Genomic DNA, 23938 nt, shown 5'->3' on the forward strand with positions numbered 1-23938 from the left:
GAACTATCCTCATTAGCCAGGGAGGGAAGCAGTCTAACAAAGAGAAGCAGGCGCATGCTCTGGGCAAGTTCGCTATTTGAGGTGACCTGAGGTTACGCATTACTCTCTGATTGTAGATTTAGTGATGCAGTGCATTGTTTGCAGTCACTACCTTACGGATATTCACACAACCATAATCCTGTTTTTTTCTCTAAGGAAGGCCAATTAATAAAGTCCGACTCTGAAGACCACCCAAATACTAGAGGTGACCGCCAGTCATTATTCAGCGGCAAATTATTCAATCAAAATCCCCTGTGCTTTCGGGAGAAATCAGCTCCCTAATGTATATCAAACCTTGCGGCAAACTGCTCAAGTGTGGTACCAAAAATAGACTTTAATTCCCATTACTAGCACTAAAAGAAAGGTAGAAGGATATAGACGACAGAGGTTTCAAGAAAAACGAATGTATTATATAGCAGATGGAACAAAGTTACGACATAATCCAATGGACACTGAGATTTATTCGATTGCCGCAACCAGGTACGGAGTTTCGCTACAGTCGCCAGAGGCTAGCCCGCCCCAAATAGTATACCCTAATAAGGGAAGCAGATATCTTGTGACTGATACATACGGCGCGCTCCAGGCTGTACGATAGCTTACCTACCCTGTGATTTCCTGGAAAATGTTGAGTTAGATGAAAGGACGTGAACGACAATATCTGTCCCTTTTGTGTTTAGATCAGCAACCCACAACGGCATGAAATTGCCGACCATTTGGTCAGTGTTAAAAGTCTCACTAACAAACACGCCATTCTATAGAGAGCAGATGCTAGCTACCACTTGTCCCGGATACTCAGTTGATTACCGACAAGGTTCGTTGCTTAAGAAGATCGATCAATCAGTTGAAAAGTTTAGTTGGACTGCTATTGACTAAAGTTTTAGCTGTTCAGTACTGCGTTTTTTATCCAGATATAAATATTTTTGACCAATATGCGAGTGCACTAACGTTGGATGCAAGCAATGGACCCATTGTTCTTCATTGGTGTTTCCGAACATACCTAGAACCGTAGCGACTCCAATCCATGAAGTCCACCGTTAAATGTGATGCAATATCGTAGTTTAGGGAATTATGATATCCGACCAATGTACCCGGAATACATGATTTCTGACCAAAAAGTATTTAAGCTAGTCTGCAGTCCACATAAACCAAAAAACTTTTCGAGAATCTGCTTATTTTAACTTGACGAATATTTATCTCAGACCGTCGAACGTTCAATGATCTGTGGTATTTTGTGTTGATATTGTTTCTAAAAGGCAGCGTACGAAGGATATTTATACACACGTCCTAGCTCTGGCTCATCGTCAGTTCTTTTGTACAGTTCAATCGGGTACACAACCCAAATGATCTACAAAAGTGCAGTTGTAGACAGAGTTGCAGACAGTACATTGTTTATGGGTACTTTTACTGAACTCATGAATGCATTTCTTCTGATTTCGTTCGGCAGTCAAATCAAAAGATGATGAAATGACGTTAGCAAACACCTGCAGACAAATGAAACAACCCATTTAACGGCCGAATACTACAAACGCCATTTACATGTTCATGTGAAAGTGGATCTCATGCTATTATAGATATATTACATGCCTGGAGAACTCACACACTTGTGTCATAGTTCACCCAGCACAATTAACCCATAAATGTGTCTATCTGATTGACGGAATCGTTGCTTGACACTACCATATTTCTAAAACAGATGCATTACTAGCCACATTTAGATCGGCGTGTGAGTGAGCATTTCGCGGTGACACGCGATATAAATTACAATCACTATTTTCAGTTCCGGTATAACAATTCGTAATTATTATAAAAAGTAGGTGTCATTTGTACAATATGCTGAACAGTTTGTAAAAATTTGGTGGCTTTATCATAACGGGCAGATTGCACTGCACAACATATCAGTTTTCACGTGTATTACACGAAAATTTATTCACACTTTTATACTGGTTGGCTTGAAGGTTGACAAAACTACCAGCTGAAGGAAGATACTTTGGCGCAATTGTACCAATAGATTCGCAGAGAAAAAACAAAGTAAGTATTGCACTTGTCACTCTAAAAATAGAGTTCCCTTTGTGTGAGAGCTTCCACTTAACCGACTAGAGGCTTTGATGTTTCGACGGTCCCCTTCAGATAAAGATAGTGGGAAGGTTAATGCCTGTGGTATTTTCTTCTTCGGTTTTATAACTTTCTAATGTGTATCGATTCATGGTTGACCTAATTCTTTTTATCACTGCATACCAATACTCAAAATGTCTGACGGGTGGAGTGTGCTTTACTTGTAGCCCAATAAATCGACAGACAAACTAGTTTTTTCTAGTCCAAAAAGGGCCATTTTGGTTTTCTTTTTATCACTGCATACCAATACTCAAAATGTCTGACGGGTGGAGTGTGCTTTACTTGTAGCCCAATAAATCGACAGACAAACTAGTTTTTTCTAGTCCAAAAAGGGCTCATTTTGGTTTCACATAAATTGTCTAGCGACACAAGCAATTGATAACGCTACACCAAGATAAGAGCAGAAGAATGTTCCCAAAAATATGAACGTATGTACCAACACGTTTTTTTCGTCAAGAATGGCGGCTGAGCTCTGACATCATGAACCACAGCGATTGTTTAGGTTGTAAGCAGCGGTATCGGGCCTAAGAGATCGGTGTCACGTGTGGAATGGCATTACTTTGAGAAGTATAATAAAAGTGTCGGATAAAAAACCAGGGATTAGAACCAGAGCAGACTGCCTACTTGGTTATCTAGCCCTTAAAAACCTGAACCCCGTCTTATTCTGAAGCTAAGGTTTGTTTCACTGGATAATCCAGAAAACTAAAGGAACGGTAACACCACTAATTAAGCGTTATTTTTGCCATAGGTGAAAAAAATTTGAGACCCATTCCATAAGTTTTGCGATAGTGACGGGCCTTAATAATTCATCAGTGGTTTTTTCACAACCGAAACTTGTTTTTGCGTCTGTTTAACACAATCTACACTGAGCAGGATGATTTCAGTACCAGGATATTATTCTGTAATATAATCGTTACCTGGATAGGTGACAATAATTGAAAGGTAAATTAGGACGATCCAGGCAACTCTGATTAGCCTGTCATCTGATGGATCCTGTTTGGTGATTTAGAAGAAACGCTCAGTTACAAGTATTTTATAACTGCGTGGGTACCTTCATCAAGAAAATGAACAATTTTAATGGGATGTACTACTCTCCTTGAATAACTGAACTTTGTAGGTTCATGTTCACACAAAGTTATGCATTCCGTTCTGAAAAAGGGAAACTGTTCCAGCTGTTCCATGTAATGTGTTTCTATCTTCAGTGACGAATTGGGTATTCCAACTTGATAAGTTTTCTTAAAGTGGTCAAATCCAGGGAAATATGGTGCCATTAAATTTTCCAGAAAATTTCGTCAACGACGCATTCGGTGTAGTGCGTCATGCAGATCTTCCTGCTATTTGGGACGCCAAGAAATTCGAATCGTTGGTGCCAGACACATGACTGCGAAGCTTACTTTTCGTCCTAATCAGCGTATGCTCCAGGTGTGTGAACTTCGTTTGCCTGAATGGCAGACGCAGCGCTAAACAAGCGGGAATTCAAAGGCCTGCATCATCAGCTGTCAGCTCGCATAGGATTCCAAGATCTCGAAGGGGGAAGGAAGGAATGATATACAAATTCTCGTGCTTAGTACCGATCCACTTTGTACTGCTTCTGCAAAGCGCGCCACTCGTCTTTCCCATATAGTGATAATAAACTTTGTGCAACTTCCTGAATCCGGGCTACCATCCCACCCTAAATTTGCAGGTGTGAGTCCAGCTGACTGCTTACTTCATAACCGCTCGTTATTGGAAGTGCTGTCCAGAAAAGCTGGCAGCTGATAGTTGCATAGAAAGGATATTTTCTTGCTAGATCACGTACTGAGTTCAAAGAAACCGGAGGGCTATAGGAGCGGTGGATTTTTGGCTCACGGTAAAAGCGCTTGGAACTGCAAAGCGGACAAATGAAATGAAACTGCTCGACGTTCTGACCACTGATGTTGGCCTTCCTCAAGGAGTAGATGATTGAAATCGAAACATCACTAATGTGGCTAACTAGAGGCTGCCATTTGTGCTACGATTGTTGTGAAACTCACGTGCCCCCTCGCTTGCCGGCGAGTGTTACACTATGTGGTTATTTCAAAACTGAACTTGGGATTGAGTTGTCACATAACATGCCACCACCCGTGGTTGAGTCGCCGTTGAATGATTAAGTGGGCCGGTCAAAATCAACACAATCAGACCTGTTAACACATGAACGCTTCACACGATTGGCAACTGAGTGAAGAGTTCTATGCATCCACGCCGAGATTCTGCTGAAAACTGTACACATTATCAGAGTCGACTCCATGGTCATTGGCTAAACCATACTGTGAGAGCTGAATCATGCTTAGGCTTTTTTTACTTCATTCTTGTTTGTTTGAATGGACGAGGAGTGTAGTTTATGCTTGTTCATCCGAAATCTTGATTCTCGGTTTTACCAGACTACATACACATAATCACAATCAAAACAGTCGATCTTGTAGACAGAAAATACGCTAATAGAATGAGTCTTTCGTGCCGGCCATTTTATTCTGCAGTCTGTGCTGTCCGTTTGGAATTTGGCGCGGATGCTGCAGGTGGACAACATGAAAAGGACCCTTGCAGGTATTTTCCCCGCATCATGAAGTTGGTTCGGTCCCCTCTCTGACCATTGTTTAGTAGATGAAGCGTGTGATCCAGGAAACCATTTGAGGTAGTCTTGCTTTCTAATAAACCTGTATTACTACATATATTACTTGCTATGGGAGGCACTGTGCGAATTACCGCGCAGTATGTGAACAGAACCAACGTTTAAAATAGCGATCAGTGGACAACTGTAGTTGTGACGTGGTCATGGTTCTAGGAGCAGTTGTTCCAGGAAACCAAATGTTTTGTAAGGTGTTCCACGTAATTCAATAAGAAGATTTGATATGTAACAGGAACTGATTCATGTGACATGCCTTTGTACTAGCAAATATTTATTAATGTACCCCGGCTACGCTCTCCGCCGAAGTTGCTCAATACCTGATATTTCAGCCGTGTGTGAATGGGCTCGACACAATGTAAGAAATAGATGAACTCATGGCAAAGTCTCTAATTGTGGGTACACAAGCCCTTCGGACGTGGAATCAGTAGATAATAAGCAAGATTCCAGAGTATGAATGGTACACTGTACAAAGAGTGCACTATGGTTGTTTAGCGCACTATCTTGCCTCAGAATGTCTCTTGTGTTGTAGGCTACCAGCGGCAAATACATCAGGGCAAAGTGAAACAGCATAACTGGAAAAATATCCGTCGTGACCAAGAATCGATTTGTTTACCTCAGCAAAATGATACAGACGTGCGCCGGTCCCTGTGCGGTACGTGATGATGAAGAATATCACCAGGAAATTTCACCTGGGAATCAGTTAGTTTCCTCGTTAACATCCGCTCGCTATGCAACTGGGTGTAATCCAGACCTGAGCTTTTAAACCTTTGTGACATCGCACAATGAAAATTTGCTCGTCTTTTTTCACGTGTTTGTAAGCAAAAAAGTTCCCAGTTTAAGGTCAGGGTGTCAAGCTATCACAGTCCACTGATTATGATGTGGATGCCATATTCTCCCTGCTAAAACGCACTTGCAGTAAGCCAGTCGCTTTTTGACACAGTGTCGGTATTTATTCATAGCTGCAGTACCTCTGAAACAACCGAATTTCCATAAGATGTTTTTCTTTTTAAAGGACAGCATAAGTCAAATACGATGACTGTACCAGTCGATAATGTTGAAACTACATAAATATCACCCTGCTGTGCACCGGTTGTCCTGGAATACTAGAATGAGTGACGTGGCAGCATGCTTGTCTTGTACATTTGGAGTAACACCGGAAGCCAGCTCGGTGAGTCACTGAAAAGAGTTCTTCAGTCAGAATAGGTTTCGCTGGCATTTGTCTCTGTTGTTGTTACTGTTGTTGTTGGATTTTATCGTTGATGCATTTTGACAAGTAAGCACGTGGGCCAAGAAAGTTAACCAAATCGCTCTTCTTCTCTTGCGATCGACTGTATTAATATAATGTACTGTATGTAACTAAACTCGCCACTGGCTTTTTAATGATTTTTGCCACACATACATAGTTGGCTTCAGTTACAAAATGTCACTTACAGATGCATCCGAAATCTCCCGATACTATCATGTGTTGAAAAGTAAAGCTCTGAAGGTCATTTCACAAGATGAGTGAAGCACACATCTGAGACGTTGCTACTAACAGGGTCCGTCAAATACTAATCAACAGGATCCCACGAATGAATGAGGAGAGGCGCTTCATCCTATCGAAGTCGGAGCTCGTTGCAGTCCTGATGAGCTGCCGCGGTCGACGGGTTTATTGTTTAACTTACTAGCCGGAACGTCGCAGATTCGAAACGCCACTAAGTTTCGCGGGCGACATATTTATGATGATTCGCAATGAGGATGAAACAACTGCACGATTATTCTCGGGTTCTCAAGAGAAGTTATTGCCAATTACGGGAAAAATCTCCATCTTTGTTGTATCCAGCTGCTCCACCTCCATTGTTCTCAGTTCTCGAGTAAGACAGAGTAATGAGTAAGTCATCCTATTCAATCGGCGAGCTGAGGCACCTCTTCGTGATGGTGACTGGGTAGCCTAGCCGTCAGTCTGAGTGAGCTAAGAGTTCAGCAACTCCGGACCAGTTCCGACCAGTACACAGGAGAGACTCGTGGGGCTCACGTTTGAGGAATATGGCAAGTGCTGCAAATCAAAAGCTGGCATGGTAACCCACCATCGAGTTCACAACAATGTAAGTGTTGGTACACGGTCATTCAGCTCGCCTGTGCTGATTGTTCTCGCCTTTTTTTCAACGAAGACAGGCCTCAGTCAACATCACCGGCACGCACACCCCACCCACCTTAATGCAGTTAGGCTTGGCCGAAATAAGTATTCGCGTGCCCGTTGATCCCAACATTCGCTCTTGCGCCTGACAAACAATTTATATCCATCTTGAGGCATGCAAATCGCGCTATTCGCGAGATTGAAGCAGTATCTTCCTGGTCGATCGGCTATCAGCATCAAAACCAGGTTAATGGTGTTTAACTGGCAAGAACAACAGGACACATCATCTGATGGCCCTGACCAAACTATCGGCCAAATAGCGGTCTGATCGTCAGAAGCCGATGACTGTAGCGTCTTTTTTTAACAAACCGTGGATTGCGCCATGTCACTCTTGGAATCCCATGCTGACCGTTCGCTTGTTATTGTTGACCTTCTGGCATTCGTCCGAGAGCTGCAGTCTGACATCCTGACACCAGAGCAAGTCGTGTCGCTTCTGGACATCCACGCCTCCACACCGGAAAAACTGTATCTCGACTTCGTCGTCAGTTAACCCATCGGATGCCGATCAATCGAACGCAGATCCGCCGAGCCAACTACACCGCCATCCAGACCCTATACCACCAAGAACTGAAAGATGCAGCGTCTGCTGTGTTCGATGGGTCATGGAAGGATCCATACAAAGGTAACTGTGGCCAACCTCATGACGCTCAGCGGTACTGGGAACAGCTGCCTCAGGTACAAAACACGTGGATAGCAGGCCAAGTTGCATAGTAGTACCATCCGATTGGAGCTTGATCGAGCCAATCACAGGAGAGGAAGTCGGTCGTACGATCCGTCTAATGGGCAATTGTCCCCGGGGCTGGACAAGCTTACACCTAGGACGCTTCGACGCTTTCAAGCGACTGATTCTAACCTCAGCTCGGCATTTGTTGGTATCTCCAAAGCGTTTGCTTCGGTTTCGTACGACACAATCGTCAGATCTACCGAGGCCTTCGGAGTAGCGTCACATCTAGTTCGATACATCGCATAGTTCTATGAGAGTGCAGTTTTCCCCGATTCCAAGATTCACTGCCACAGAGGTGTGAAGCAAGGAGATCCACTCTCCCCATTATTGTTTGTCATAGCAATGGATGAGGTTCTAAGATTGTCGATGCCGCGACGGGGAAATCAGTTCCATGACACCCTAGTAGATAGTTTTGGGCTTGCTGACGACTGGGTCATGTATGCAAAAAGTCAGGCTCGGCTTAAACAGCAGCGTGAAGCGCTGCGGTCGAGTTGTGAAGAGCTGGTATGAAGATAAACACCAGAGAGACGAAGGTAAAGGTGATTTGTGTGGACAGGAAACATCGGAGGACAGCAGTCTTAGTCAAACTGTTTTGCTTCGCCGAGAAACCCATCACAACCCTGGGTCCAGCAGTCACCTTAACCTATTTGAGCATCCCCTCTAATTTCAGGGGGCAATAAATCTTCAACCACCGACAGCACCTGCTGAAACTGCTCAACAAGCTGACTTGTGGCAGGCCGAATTCGCATCAAATAATGGAGATCACGAGGAACTACCTGATACCGTGGCAGACATTTTCGCTCGGCCAGATCCACCGAAACACGCTTAAAATGATGGACAGTTACATCAGGCAATCTATTCGTGGCTGAATACTTCTAACGAAGGACACCCAGATTAATTTTCTCGACGCCGGTGAACAACATGTGGGACTTAATATCCCAAGTCTGCGTGCAACAATCCCAATGCAGCAGACGGCGCGTATCGAAAAGCTCCTTTCAATCCGCCGCTGAATACTATTCAATTTGGTCAACGATTCTACACTTGGCAAGATTGTTCGGGTTCTCCAAAATACTTGTAGAAAAGAACGAAATAATCTGCTACACAATGCATTGCCGGGTCCAAAAGTTAACAAAGTTGAAGGGCCCTTAGAGGTTTTTAGGATGGCAACAAGGATTTGGCTGTTTATTTGCCAGCACCTCATAGCTATTACTGTATGACTCCATTTGGAAGTATATGATAAGGTTTCGAACAAAAAGCTGTATCTAGATTACTTTCACCTAGATTCATTTCTGACGGCAGAACTCTGTAATTTATATATTCGTTCTATGGGCTGAAAGAACCGATGACGCTTAAGCGATCCCCCAGAAGTTTCTGTCGCAGTAGAAAAAACAGCCTATCTTAAGAGCAATACGTAGTTCGCAGGCCATCCTGGTATAACTGGTACGACTTTGATCGTGTTGTAAGTCGATAGGTTTGATACATCTGCCCGGTGACATTTGGAACTCACTGCAACTAATTATAACGACCCTTACATTACCTGAAAAATTGCAAACTTTCGTCGCACTACGTGAACATATATCCTCGCCAGATAAGTAAGTCAACAGGTAAAGTATGGACAATTTATGAGTGTCCCTTTGAGACGTGTGGTTAACTGACCTAATTGCTCAAGCGTAGGACCCTTCTAAGAGTTAGTGTTTTCGATGAGACTTGTTAGCACCACTTCACTTGCCTGCAAAATCACATTTCCATGGGGTGTCGCAAACGCAATCAAGTACGCATACTCATAACAAGCTCCTTTTGGATTAAAAGAGGATAACGTGCTTCACACACCTGAAATGCATCAACCAGATTGCTTGTGAGGAGACAACGGAAGGAGTGTTCATAAAAATATGGAATCAGTTCCCCCACATAATATTTGTCTTGTACTTTTTTCACAGAATCATTTGGCAAATTACTAAAATGCAATGCGGTTATCGGGCTCGAAATTTACCCGGTTTTCAAAACGTATAAAATATTTTCGGCAGCTGTCGCGAAAGCTTTTGAATTGGGCTGTTACGTCTTCAACCCAATTATGGGAATTACACACTTATCAGGATAGTCTTTAAGTAAGTCTACTCCGCCAGGACGTTGTTTAATGGGTACAACGCCATGGAGCATTCAGTAGTCGAGTATGTGTCAAACCTGGTTGCACTTGTTCAAACTTGATTACGGTTCTGTGAGACCAGCTGCGAGTCTAAGTCTTCAGAGAAGTCTCCATGATAGGCAATAGCTCCTTTTTCAGACTTCAGTCGTTTTACAAAAATGATCAAAAGTCCGTGGGAAGTTATAACGTAAACACTTCAGTCTGCCCTTTGCTCCAAGAAATTAGATATGACAAAACATTGTCCTCCATTTGTAGCACTCTATCTTGAATCCGCCAAACAGAAATGCAGGTATTCGTACAGCTGTTACTGTTTCGTGGTTATGACAAGCTTGGTTTAAATTGACGGTGCACCAAAGTGAGCTGGCATTTCCGGCGTGTGTAAAAAAGTATTTTTTTTTAAACGATGTCAAAACCCTTGTCAAAACCGTTTTAAAATCAGGAGGGAGTGAGTACAAGCAATTCCGTTTACGACTATCCAGTTGAACGATTAATCTGTGGCTTGAAAACTTAAGGCCATCAACAACTCAAGTTTGCTGCAGTGGCTTCAGAAGTTTTCGAATTCCTCAGTTTGCGGTGGCTAGATAGAGAGGATGCCGTAAGCTTAACAGCTGCACTGGGATCCTGATTCAAGTTTCAGAGATGTAACTGACGTCAACGACTAGGTTGTACAGAGAATGGGCAAGAGCAGCTTGTTGGTCGACCTGTCTGTGTCCTTACGTTAAGAGAAGCAACAAGAACGAGGGGGTAGAGCTTGGCTAGCGGAGGCGGAATGGTGCAATTTGGAGCGGCGTGCGATATGTTGGTTTCGTAGGTTCCTAGCTGAAAGGCTTACAGCTGGAATCTACATAAGGCTAGCTGTCAAATGGAAAAGGACGAGTAGGAGATGACAATGGAGATGAAAGTTCTTCATAATTACACATTTTCCATTATCCACCCTATTGTATGCATCGAATAAGGTGACCCGGTTTATGTGGTATGACGGTACTTTTTTCTGTACAGTATGATGACTGAAATACTGCCAGAGCGCCCAAACCTAGACAGACAAATTATGTTGGCTCAAAATCCTGACATCGAGGCAGTGTGAGTTGACTTGAGGTTACTCAGGTAGGCCAAAATGTTATGGACCGAATTGCCGCACTTGTTCCAAATTCAAACATGGAGGCCCTGGATGCTGTGTTCTCCAGATTTCTATTCGTTGACCAACCTGGCAGAAGAATGTACGAGCATCACCCAGTACAACTGAGTGTGAACTGTAGCACCAGGATAAGTTCCCGCTTTTTTTAGCGATGGTGTTCTAAAAGTCGGTATGTGTCTTGAAAATAGCTATCTCAAAAGGAGTAAAGTCCTCAAGAGATTAGTTTTCTTTGGTGTTCGAAAGAACCGTAATACTCACCCCATAACAATAGACGTTTACTAAGAAAATAAGGTGCGTTTTCTGGGCATGCCCACGGATGCAAACATTTCCCCAGAGAAACCGGCCATATGAGAAATCTGACAAATGACTTGCGTATGTGTTGTATCAAATGACAGTGTAAACATCGGACAGGAGTAAGAATCACACAGATTGTCGAAACGTGTAAACTGATACTCGCACAAAATCGACATAACAACCGAAATGCGCACGAATGGATCGATTCCGTTTCGTTGCATGGACTTTGAAGAGTAGCGTCGGGAGTGAATAAGAGAAACTGCGTACACATCTAGGAGCAGGTGGATGAGGTATGGTTCTTAGTGTCTTGCGGTTACCAGCACACGCAGCATTTCTTTGTGAATGCACGCAATTAATTGATCATTTTTTCAAACAAGTGATTAAACACTAGGCGCTGTTGGGCAGTGCATCATCATTGAAAGAAACTGTACTGTAGGATGGCAACCACTTTGGTTGATCGAGTGGGTCGTGAATGTAACGTTAATTCAGCGGACATTGCAGAATAACATAGTAAATAACAAGCAGAGGTGGTGTAGGTTTAACGCACAGACACTTTTATTTGTCTTGGGCAAGACTATGCAAAGTATGCGGAAGCAAAATAGTAAGCCATCAACTCTGACGCTACATTATTACATGAAAAAGGTTAGGTGAAATCACACACTTGCAGCCCGGGATCGTTCTAACGAAACTCTCACACAATCTTCTTTATAATACTTTTGTAAAAGTGACGACGTGTATTACGTCTGTTCTTATGGCCGGCGAAATGGATTTCATAATTGGTGGCCAACAACGATTTGATGTGGATTATACCGGTTCTGCAAATAACCTACAAACAATAAAAACTTTTACCCCGATTTGTTGGTTTAAAATGCCAGAATGAGGCATTCCCTACCCCCAGTTAAAGTAGATGGCTGGAAGAGTCATAGAACAACCTTGAATATTTAGATCATTCAACTTTTGAATCCCATATACAGTACTACTGACAATACTGGAGGAGTCCATCCGCAGTGGGATGTCTTTGCTCTATAAGCCAGGCTGCATGGTGGTTACTGTTGTATCCATTGTGCTTGAGGACCAGTATTTTAAACGAAAACCCAATATCGCGTCCAGGATTCAGTGAACGCATCTCTCACTTGTTAATATCCAAATATTCTACGATACTTCAGTCTCTGAAAAAGTAATCTTCGGAATATTTCTGTCTACAAAAATATTTCCTTCGTAAGGTATAAACTGTAATTCAGCAAAACTTACTGTTTCCTGCTAGTCTCATATCTGCTTACGAATCCGAAGGTCTATACATGAGGCAGATGTTTCAAGTCCCCCATTTATACGAATCTATCTTACACCGCACCAAATGGATAAAATTGGGCATGACTACATCAGCAGCAGATAGTTATCTTTTGATCTTCATGATAAATTTTCGCTTTTCAGTCAAAAATTTTGCTCTGATGACTGGTGACTGGCAAGTCGTACGTTCGTGTTTCGAGTATATTGCTCCGTTAGTGTTGTCCATATTTGCCTACTACGAAACCGATCTTTGTAGAATTCCGTCAAAATGATTTAATGGTGCCTTCAACATATGCACGAGTTTTTCAAACCTTGTTTACGCTCAGCATCAACTGCCAATCACAGCTTTGCTGGAACGCGGAAACAGAACACGTGACCTGAGTCATTCATTACTTCGAAATTGGGACTCAAATACTTCTAAATGTTATTCTTGTAAGATCACCATTAGGTCAGAGAGGCGATGAGGATTGTAACAGTTATGTTTATTTACATCAGGCACCAGCGTATCCTAAGTGTTTCCTAATATCCCAGCAAAGGGGTTCAACATTATAGTAAACACTATTATTCAACTCGGAAGCAGTACCTACCAAAATAATTTTTTCACCTGAGCAAACAGCTGTGAAGGCATAAATCAAACCCCCTGAAGATATTACAACTGTCTGGGACTATACCACACCTCTATGGAAATTAGTTGATTAAGGTTAAATTCTCCATTGAGTGTTGCAAACTGCAATACTGTTAGCGGTGAGTTGATTTTTCCGGGGTATTCGAGAGATCATACGGTACTTACGAAATGTTCCCGAGAGGAAAAAACTGGAAGAGTGATGCTTCTCAGCTCGGTGGTTGATAGCGGTCTTTTCATCTTCAAAAACGATGAGGAAACCCAAATGTTTAGTTCCGATTGTAAATAAGTCCTGTAACAGAATTTTCCGAAATGTAGCTTAATTTGGAGTTGCTAAACTGGGATTTTGGTTACTGGGAAATGAGCTTTAGCCGTTCAGTCTTTCCCCCCTACAGTCAGGGTATTCTCAGAGCACTTGACAAACAAGCGAAACGAGTCTAACATTCGCCTCTTACACCTGGTTTACGTAGTTTTACTCACGCAGCGTTTTTAACTGCATATGTTTCAATAAACATGTGGCTCGGATGGTGCATTTCGAAGAAAAAGCTCTTGGGTCTTGAAAATTTTTAGCAAACTAACCTTCGTATGTAATGTGAACAGAAGTTCACTAACATCCTTTAACTTTTCGCTGTGGGAACTAGTTTATTTATCGCCGTCTGCTCTACTCGTGAATCAATCAAAGCAGTCAACATGGTCGCGTGACTTACTCAGTTAGTTTCAATAATAGCATAACTCATACATGTATAGATCTTTCTTTCTATCCACTGTTCACTGCAAAGTGCTAGCAAATCACACTAAAGCATACTAAGTGGTTCTCATGCACATTTTCAAATACCTCCTTTGCTACACAACCTAAATGACTCCATAAGCAGCATATAGGTTGATCAATGTCATACATCTATGCCTTCAGGCAGAATTTTACGTAATGATATATTTTATTCAAAAGAGATTTCATCCTGTCAGTGATGCCAACCCTATACTAAGAAGCCGGAAAACACTTTAAGGCTGTCTCATCACTATTAGGAACCATCAATCGTGTGTATCTAACGAAATTCAGAAAGTTTTCGGCCAGTGGCTGAAAATTTAACCGTTTGCCACGAGCGGCTGATCAGTAGTGTGATTAGCTTTCAGTTAGAGACCATGTGGACACTTACGTTATCACCACAAACGGGATTAAACTACTGCTTCCTGATGGTGCCACTGCCTAAGTTTTGTAATTCTAGGTTCACCTTCAGTAAAGTGCATTGTTAACTGACCGGTAGATGGGCCCAAGAATCCGTTCAACTCTTGATCACTGGTGCCGTTAGTTCGTAGACTTATCGTTTTACTTTGGGCTCCGCGTGGCCTGGTAATCTCACAACATGATGTCAGCACTACATTCATTGCTTACCAAAATCAACGTCGTTTTCCGTAGACTTACTGACTCGTGGACATTCAAGTCGCGCAATGTTTATGTTAGAAAACTGGTCATATTGAATATGCAAACACTAAAAGGACTGTGACTAATGTTTTGGTCCTGAGAACAGTAATGATTGTATCGAGGAAAGACCACTGGGAATTTTTCAATTTACACATTCACGTATAGCGGTTGTGTTTGACATCCAGCCTAAGTAACTGTTTGATCCAGCATTTATGTCATAAAATGTCAATAACGGTGGTCGAGCCCTCAGGAACAGCCTTATGTTAATCGAATCGCATTACAGAGATTTCATCTCTGCCAAAGAACGCGTGTGAGATTTTCTATCACCATTTTGAATAAGACTAAAGTTGTCTAACCGTTTGGAGTCAGTTTTGCTTATTTATGTCAAACCAGAATCGTACCACCGTACTTTATCAATACATCCAGAAGGCTGCTAGTGTTTGGTTAACGATTGCGCTAAAATCGCGTCTAACCTGCGATTTCATTTTTTATGTGAGTCATTTAAAAAGCCGCGAAATTTACCAGAGTTAAATCAGCTAAGGGAAGCGCACAGCCCTGGGTCGTGAGAAAACCAATGTAGTGTGCACATTGAGATAATGGAAAAACATTTGGAATGCCATAAATTGTCTTTGACATGAGTGATTGAAAAATGCATTAGAAGAATCATAGTCGAGCATCCTAAGAACTGAGAGATAAAGAGCATACGACGCATTTTTATGGGTATGCACAACCATACCGTTCCCATGTGTCTGGCCGGATGGTACTAATCAATAGGTGCGTAACGTGAGATGCTCACGTTGATCAAACCTATCGAAGAAGCGGAAACCAGAACATGACTCAGCGTTTAATCAGTGTATTCTTCGAAAAGATCCGCCACATTTTAAGTGGTTTGCATTTTTAACAGACCATCATAGTTGCTTCCATCACGTAAGATCGATTTGTTTCGTTCTGTGCTCTCAGTAAGCGATTTTCAGTTCGCATCGTTTATGTGTGTGAGCTTCTCAAGTTGAAAAAAGCACAAAATTACGTGATACAGGTGTGTTGGTGTTTGACATGCTACCAGACTCTGATGGACGTGATTGGTGGTTGGTAGCGCCAACCGATATGATGCCTGCCGTGGCATCGTTCCATTAGGCAAGCCAGAAAATACCTCAGGAGCATTAGAACAATTTTTATGGGTAATATCCTTTTCTTAGTCATGGTTCTACCGTGAGGCGACCGCACCCTAGAGACCATCCAAAATTGGGCTTTTCATGGAGGCGCAATTTCTTTAGGTTGCGTGATTCCAATTGCCGTGTTGCAGCCCTATTTTTTCATTTCATTGAACACAGTCTAATGGCAGGTTAAATGTGGTAGAGCTTTTCCGCAAGTAAATCAGTATACAAACTTGCTGCGGACAATAAGACAGACAGAAAACACAATATCATTATCATCAACTGCTTTTTCGAGCAAATTTGAAGACACTGGCCTTTGAATCGTATTAAATGGGGAAAATCTTTATCAAAAAACAGGATCAAAGTAGATAGAGGTGAACAGTTTACTGTGTGGTCTGTTGTCTGTTTGGTTGTAGTTTCATACGGGCTTATAAAGAGGTGCCTGGAAACACTGAAACCGATGCAACCGCATTTACTTGAAATGCTACGGATCAACAAATCAACCGATTTGGCTCCCACAATGACGCATTGTTCCTGATGTAGGATCGCCCTATAATATCAACCGTTAGACTACAGGAGCGCCACTACAGCTTTTAGCAAACGTTTATGTCACTAATAGCCTTACTGGTGTCCATATCGACCATATCCCAATAGACGTCAATTTTTGTCCCTTCACATGAATGGCCAAACCGGTGATGATTGATGCACGGAGTGCAATTTTTCGGAACACGCGTTCAGGGCACTCTATTCGTGGACGAAGGTCTGGCTCTCGTAATTTGGAAAACGTAGGGGTAATATCATTACTTCTGGAGATACACGCTCTTTAGGAGCATCCTCTTGGAAGGTTGCATTGACATTTAGTATACAAACGATGATACACACTCAATAAACCTCACCTGCAAAAAATACTCTACGTAACCGGTGTGACGACTTTCCGACTGTATTGGTCGACTGGAGGGTAGAATCATGTGCTCTTTCGCAATATCATCTCTGTGCCGACGTCCGTATACTATGGAGCTACCCTAGAACAGCACCTACCTGACACCCATGTGGTCCAAATTTTAAAACCCGTGATGTGGTAACATGCGGAATCTGTTGAACATCTAGGTCCATAGCACAATGCTGACTTGGGCAAAGAACTAAGACCGCAGCAATGCTCCGAAAAGACATCTCATAATTGGGTAGGTAATCTGAAACCTGCTACACACTGGGGACAAATGGAGGCGCAAGGACGAATACAACAATGAAGCTATGCCACCGGCTTCCAACATGTACTCACCGGCAACATGGTAGTTAAGACATTCATTTGTTCGTAGAGCTGAAACAGAGCATATTTAGCTGATGTGCTGCAATTTTTCCTTCGGTCAAAGGAGTTGAACTCAATGTATTTGACCCATCTGCGAAAGCTCCGCCATATTTTGGCTACTTTGGGTCGTTTATAGAGTGAAATGAGATTCTCCTTCGTAAAGAAAACTACTCACAAGTTTGCTGAAAACTCTTCAACCCCGACCAGTTTCGCCCTTCTTGGGGCTCATCAGGTAGGCGCAGAGTTTCCGTCAACTTTATGTTCTCCTTTCCTCTGTTTAGAGTTTGCGGACGACATTCGTACAGGCACTAGTTGGATAAAACGAACACTTTACGGAGATGACGTTTAACATATGAAGATCCACAAATCTTCAAAAATGGGATCCTCTACATATTCTCGTAGAACAGCTCATTTAAGCCTGAGCGTACACTGGAAACAGCTTCTATTAATTTTGTCTTTACTTAAATCCTAGATGATCTAGTTGATAGCTTGCGACACCCTATTTGCATAATTTTGCAGCCACTCAACATGATGACCCTCTGTCTACATGCAGTCAGCAGACTAAAGGCTGAGTAAATAAGAATCTGTGAAACGCTCACTGGAACGCCTGCTTACAGTTTCCTTGGAATTATATGATACAGAAATAAACGGTGACACAATGGTTTCTAACTAAGGAGCATTTTAAGGCAGAGTATCGAAACGTTATGGCGTAAGGCAATGGCAGGAAAAGGCATGGTATCATCTTCCATAGATGTATTACCATGGATATAGAACAGGTGTAAGATTTCTTCCCAGTATAAGCTATACTAAGTAAGAATATAGCATCACCGTGGGCAGTTCAGCACACACAGAATTGCCAGGCAACCGTGTTCACCACCCCCTAAACCAAACCGAATATTACTGAGAAGCTGCGCAGGCACAATGAGTTCGGTCGCTCACGTTACCAGTAGCGTTTAGTTTCGTTAGGAGATTCACACTGATCAGCCAGAGATATGGAGCTGTAAAACTGTTGTTGGTCTTGTTTTTTGTCATACGGATGCCCGCTCAGTCCAGTTTACAGACAGTTACCTGTCAGTCAGTCGTGTTCTGTTTCTGTGCTGGAAGTTATAAGCCACGCAACATGTACAGAATTCACGCGCGCCACTTTGGTAGAACGACAAAGAATAGAAAGTGCTGCGTTCGGCAGAACGTAGTTGGGCTCAAAGAAGATTCGTTATTCCCTGTGCAGAGAAATACAACACCCCTGTGGGATGTAACGGATTAAAGACTTACCTAAAGTGCTGTTTTCAGTGAAAATATTTACTGTGGACTTCGTAAAAACAAATATCTTATCTTCAGTATCATTGCTAAAGGTTATTTTGTTCTTCCACCGTATATGCTGCGTCTTCCGCACAAAGTAAACGGTCCAGCTAATCCCACTTTATTGACTTAATTTTCTAGGTTTATTGATAATTTATATTTAACGCCTGTGTTGTTATTCGAACATGAGCATTAAACATGGTTAACTTGACAAGACAGATAGAAAAGGGTAAACTACGAGGATGATATAACAGGTTTTTTGCTCCTTCCTTGGTTTAACGTAGTTCATTCAAGAGGTTACCGTGCGTAATCTTTCCAATACAGTCCAGTATTTTTTATACGGAAACGACTGATTTATTCTGAAAAATACGTTGAGCGATAAGTAGTGATCCTCAGAACTAGCACAAAATACTTACTACTTTCCATGGCTTATAAAAGCTGAGAATAACATTCATTCCGTACATTTTTTATCTCTTCATTCCACCCTCGTCTTTTATTTCTCTCTTATGTAAAAGATCTACTGTCTTCTCCATCGATTATTTTGACGTTTGAAACATCTCAAACGGCAATACAGTCATTTAGGTTAAGATTACCAAATAGCACACTATGTAAATGTTGTGTAACCATAGTGATGTTTGTCAGTAATGCGTTAAACAAATCCATGAAATTAGGATAGTATTCTTGGAATGAGAAAGGACGTTCTTCTGAAACCCAGATGAAATCCTATGACCATGTCATTGCGACTATTTCTTTTTCACTTCATGCTTTTTGTCCGACATCTAAGCAAATTAAATTACGTAACTGCAGAAAATCAAGCCTTTCAAATCAATAAAAACGGACCGTATCATTTGGAAGCGACAAGTATTACGCCACGGTTTCACCAAGCTTAGAAAACGGATGGTCCTGGAGCGGAGACCAAACGTACGCTCAAACCCGGACAGAAGTTCTGCCACTAGTCACGAGTGGTTCATAGCGTCTGTTTCATTTCCACTCTGCTGTGCTTGACAGCTGAAACAACCTACTACGGAATTCTGGAAACAAAAGGTTCTCACGTCAGTAAAAATATTCCACAGCTCTTAAACGGCTATCAGAAAGTTTTATCCTGAAGAAAGGAATCTAACCAGAAATCGCTTTAAATTTCTAAAAATCTAAATCGGCTTCTTGAAAGCCACAACGGTCTATACTGATAATTACATACTATCATTTATTTTTGAAGAGCATGGTCACAAACATCAAAAAATGAATGCAAGCGATAAATGCGAAAGAGTAACGGGATAATATGGGAGAAAAGAGAGAAACGTCTTATTCGAAATCATGCCAAAGACAGTGCCAGTCTGATGAGGTGAGGCGCCTAAAAACCAACAACCAAAGAAGGGACAAACAATGGTGAATGCTCTTCAAGGCGCAGCGTGCGCTACCACAGTAAAAACTCGCACATCAGGCAACAAAATGTCCGTCGTACTGGGTCTGGTGTGAGATTAAATGGCAAAAATGTACCTTCAACGCTATGTGTCACGCATAAAAGTGTCATAAGTACGCAGGGAGCCGACAATGGCAAGCAAACACAAGTCACTGACTGCGACCTAAGGAAGTCCCAGTCCAATACCAGCCCTAGCGGATTGAGGAAAGCAGATCCCTCGATAAGAGATGATCATCGGTTGTTGAACCAAAAATTCGATATCACAACCGATGGCATGATGTTGTGCTCATTTGATTCCTCTGTCAGTATTCGCAAACATGCGGCTCTAAACCACGCTTAACGGGCTGGTGGATTGATGTTTTTATGCTTTCCTTAACAACGTGGCGCCAACGAAAGTTCACTATGATGCACGCATTTGGTATTTCGAGTCGGTCGGTGGATTTAAAAAGGAGGCTGAAGACGAATCCTGGAGTTGGATGGATGTTGCTGACCTCCAGAGCAAACAGTGAGCTGATTATTTGCAAGAGCAATAATGCAAACAAAGTTTCCAAACTTGGTTTACAGACTATCCATGATGCCTCATTAGTGAGAGATTTAAATATGCGTCTTATTCTGCTAATCACATTTATCGCGTCACTGAAGATTCAAGTATTGCGACTCTCCCATTGAAGTTTCATCAAAGTTCTCTCATTAACGCTTCCACTGTTTTTTGAAAAAAAATCATCATTCAGAGAATTCAGAGCAGAGGCCGATTATTGCCCTAAACGCAGTGGCGGGTTATAACCGACATTCTAAAAAATTGTTTTATACCAAAGCACTGTGTAAATGATATCAAATCAGCTTAGGACTTAATACAGTAGGTCGAGACGTTGTCACGTTAACTAGCATTGTTTCGAAAACACCGAGGTGAAGGATGCATGTTTGTCATTAAAACTGATGCCAGAAGATTATGAACAGTGACAGTGGAATCAAGAAGCTTTGTCGAGACATATGAGAAACTAAGTTCAAAAACACCACATCTTGTATTTTACTAAATACGACAGTGGACTAGCAGGCGGGAGAGGTGAAAATACTCTTGGTAGAGCGTTGTTGCAACCCATAAAAGAAACATTTAGAACGGTAGAACGCTGGGAATAAATTCAGATCCCGCGTGCTGTACTTGTAAGTAAGGATGTGATGTGCTTTTAGTTTCGTACATCCACTTTCTTTCGAAAGGTTTGGAGCGAAAAATGTTTCTATAAGATCGTTTTAATAAGTGCATCCATTTCCCATTTGAAATTATCTCTCATGTTTACTTTGATCTTGCCTAACAATAGAATGATTGACACTAGAAAAAGAACACGCCTTGTTGAACATTTTGCCTTGGCGGATCCACAAAGCAAGTTTTCGGTGTTTATAAAAAAGTTCCAATATGGTGATAGTAAATAAATCGTCACTTCTACTAAATGACCTACCGCAATTATGAAGAATGGTAGCCAACACAAACAGAAACATCCCATGATTACACCCAGTGTTCGGATAGCTTTGGTCTCACTGTGCCCGCGAAACTTCTTCTTTCGTAAATTAGCGCGTCCACTACACCAACTTCCGCTGCGACTTCGTGGATTTCCAGACGGGTTATCAGACGCTAGATGGAAAAGTCGACTGGCCGAACGACCGATGAACGAGTGGTTGGAGTCGGGACGACGAATTCCCCATAATGGGTGTCCAGTGGTTTGAGGGGAGCTCAGTCGCCTATCAGTTAAGTTTCTCGGTATACCAAGTGAACCACACCTAGATTGAGAATCTCTTGATGGGTAGTCAGCTGCATTAGCCAGAGATCTTCGCACACCGTAGAGCGGTCGTGGTCGGGGGCGTAATGTGTGCGTGGGGAAATAACTCATCTGAGCAGTGGTAAGCGATGGTGTACGACTTACGCGTTCCCTATCGGGTTCCAAAACTGTGAACGTAGTAAATGCATCTGATCCTGGTGATTGACTGGGAGGTAAATTGGATTCATCAGGACAACAAGATATGGATAAGAGTGGGGGTGGAGGCATTGAACGCCGTGGTAAATTGATTGATGTTTTACATGTTATTTCATTGTGCGTATAGCTGGGTTCTCTCATTGACTGGCTTTGATGCAAGGGTGGATTAAATGAACTTCGATGATGTATCTGCGGAGTTGTGTAGGTGTTTACGCTATTGTCTGCGACATTCAGACGAGTTATTTCCGTCTTATCCCCGTCGGTCCTTCGTATACCAAGAACCAACGAACTGCAGTGTCTGGATGGTGGTGCTGCAAAGAACTCTGTCCTAAGTTGTCGGAGCATTCGAACACGCTCCTCAAACTCGCTTGCGAAAGACTTTTCTTCTGAAGGTAAGCATTTCGTTTCATTTGGGATGACGAGGGATGACTGATGATATGATTCTTTACGTAAGAGGCGCGGTTGTCTTCGTCTACAGGCTTCAGAAGGTGGAAGGGGGTAGCGTTCATCATTAGGCGAATTACGCTTTGAATTCTTTGGTGCTTGCTTCCGTGTCACTCCATTTAGTGCCGAGGATGCGTGCACTAACGCACTACCAACATTTCCTTCGTAGTCGTGGGCAGCTGAGGCTGGATGCTTACTCACCAAAGGATTGTGTTGGTCCACTGAAATTTGCTGGTCACAATGACAATTATCTATCTCCTGGTTTGGTTTTGATCCAGCGACCGACTCACTGATTCGCTGCTGTTTGGCATCCTCTTTAGCCATTCGTCTTGCGAGGATAAAAATACGTCCATACAATACAAGCATCACAATAAGCGGAATATAAAATGCACCGCCTGTTGCGTAGATTTGATAATACACGTTCTCACTGTATCCACAAGTGTAAGGTATCCACTTTTCTTTGAATCCGAAAATCGGTGGGATGCTAATTAACGCCGAAGCCAACCAGACACCAGCAATCATCAGAAACATCCTCTTCGGTGTGCGTTTTGCAGCATATCGGAGTGGCTTGGTAATGGCCAGGTATCGGTCCACCGAAATGGCACAAAGATTAAGAATAGAGGCTGTACACAGAAGCACGTCAAACGCGATGTACGTATCACATAGAGCTTCGTTAAACGGCCACTGTCGGTTAATGTCATGAATGATCGTGATAGGCATCACAATCAGGCCTACCAATAAATCACTCACAGCCAACGAAACAATCAGAAAGTTGCTTGGAGTTTGCAATTTCCGGACCAAGGCAACGGCTAAAACAACAAGAAGGTTGCCGATTACCGTCCCAGTGACGATCACAGAAAGCGTTAAACCAGTGAGAACGTTTTCACGCAGAGACACCACCTGCTCTGTTTGGTTCATATCGATTTATCCTACAAAAATGATCACATTTCCCTCGATAGCATAAGTTTGTCTAACCGGACTAGGAGATGACGGATTAAAATGCAATCACATGACGAATAATATTATGGTCCCGCGAAGAACTTGTGACGTTGGTGCATTGGGGTAATGAAGTTTTCATTGTAATGTTGGTGAGATCGAGCACAAAGACAATCGAACCAAAGTTGATGAATGACGAGCATTTATTCAACGCACGAGAACCAATTCTTGATGATGATTGGCTGCTTTGTTTAGCAGATGCGGTGTTCATGCATTCGTTGTCTGTCACACGCTCTTGCCCACTCCGATGGTGTTTGAATGCACTTAGGCAATTTTTTAGAAAAACAAATAAACGCTGAATGGTCAGTAGTGTGTAGAAGCCGATGGAAACAGGCCCACTGATCCTGGCTTACCAGACAAACACAGCACAACAGGTTCAGGTGATCGACTTTTGACTTGCAGAGTTTGTTTCGCGTAGCATTTAGCTTACTCAAACATTTGTGCAAACCAGACGGTCAAATACGTGGTTTCCACACACTCTACGGAGGCAGGCCACAAAAACAAGATGAACATGGCGTATGATATTTAAGCGGAAGTGGCTAAAATCGTATCAGGAATTCTATCAAAAGGTATGTCTGTGACTCGCCACTTTCCATGCATGTGTTTCCTAAATATCACACGGCAGTTATACGTTCTACCGTGTTCTTGCATCGGATGTGGACATATATCAATATGGCTTGTGCGGTCAAGGTGCACTTGAGCGACTTAACAATCATGGTTGTCCGAACTGACGTCACATTCTGCATATGCAATATC

At 42.4% G+C, this 23938-nt stretch overlaps 1 protein-coding gene across 1 annotated transcript in view; it reads right to left on the bottom strand.

Moving 5' to 3' along the window:
* The window catches only part of T265_08227 (hypothetical protein), a gene marked incomplete at both ends in the record, with an annotated part of 56968 nt that extends 33688 nt beyond the window's left edge, over positions 1 to 23280 (bottom strand). The window contains one exon of the mRNA XM_009173970.1: positions 21230 to 23280. Within this exon, the coding sequence (XP_009172234.1) occupies positions 21230 to 23104 (1875 nt within the window). The remainder of the gene's footprint in view (positions 1 to 21229) is intronic.
* Positions 23281 to 23938: the final 658 nt, after the last annotated feature.

This window comes from Opisthorchis viverrini (assembly GCF_000715545.1).
Source record: "Opisthorchis viverrini unplaced genomic scaffold opera_v5_207, whole genome shotgun sequence".
NCBI classification, from domain to species: domain Eukaryota; kingdom Metazoa; phylum Platyhelminthes; class Trematoda; order Opisthorchiida; family Opisthorchiidae; genus Opisthorchis; species Opisthorchis viverrini.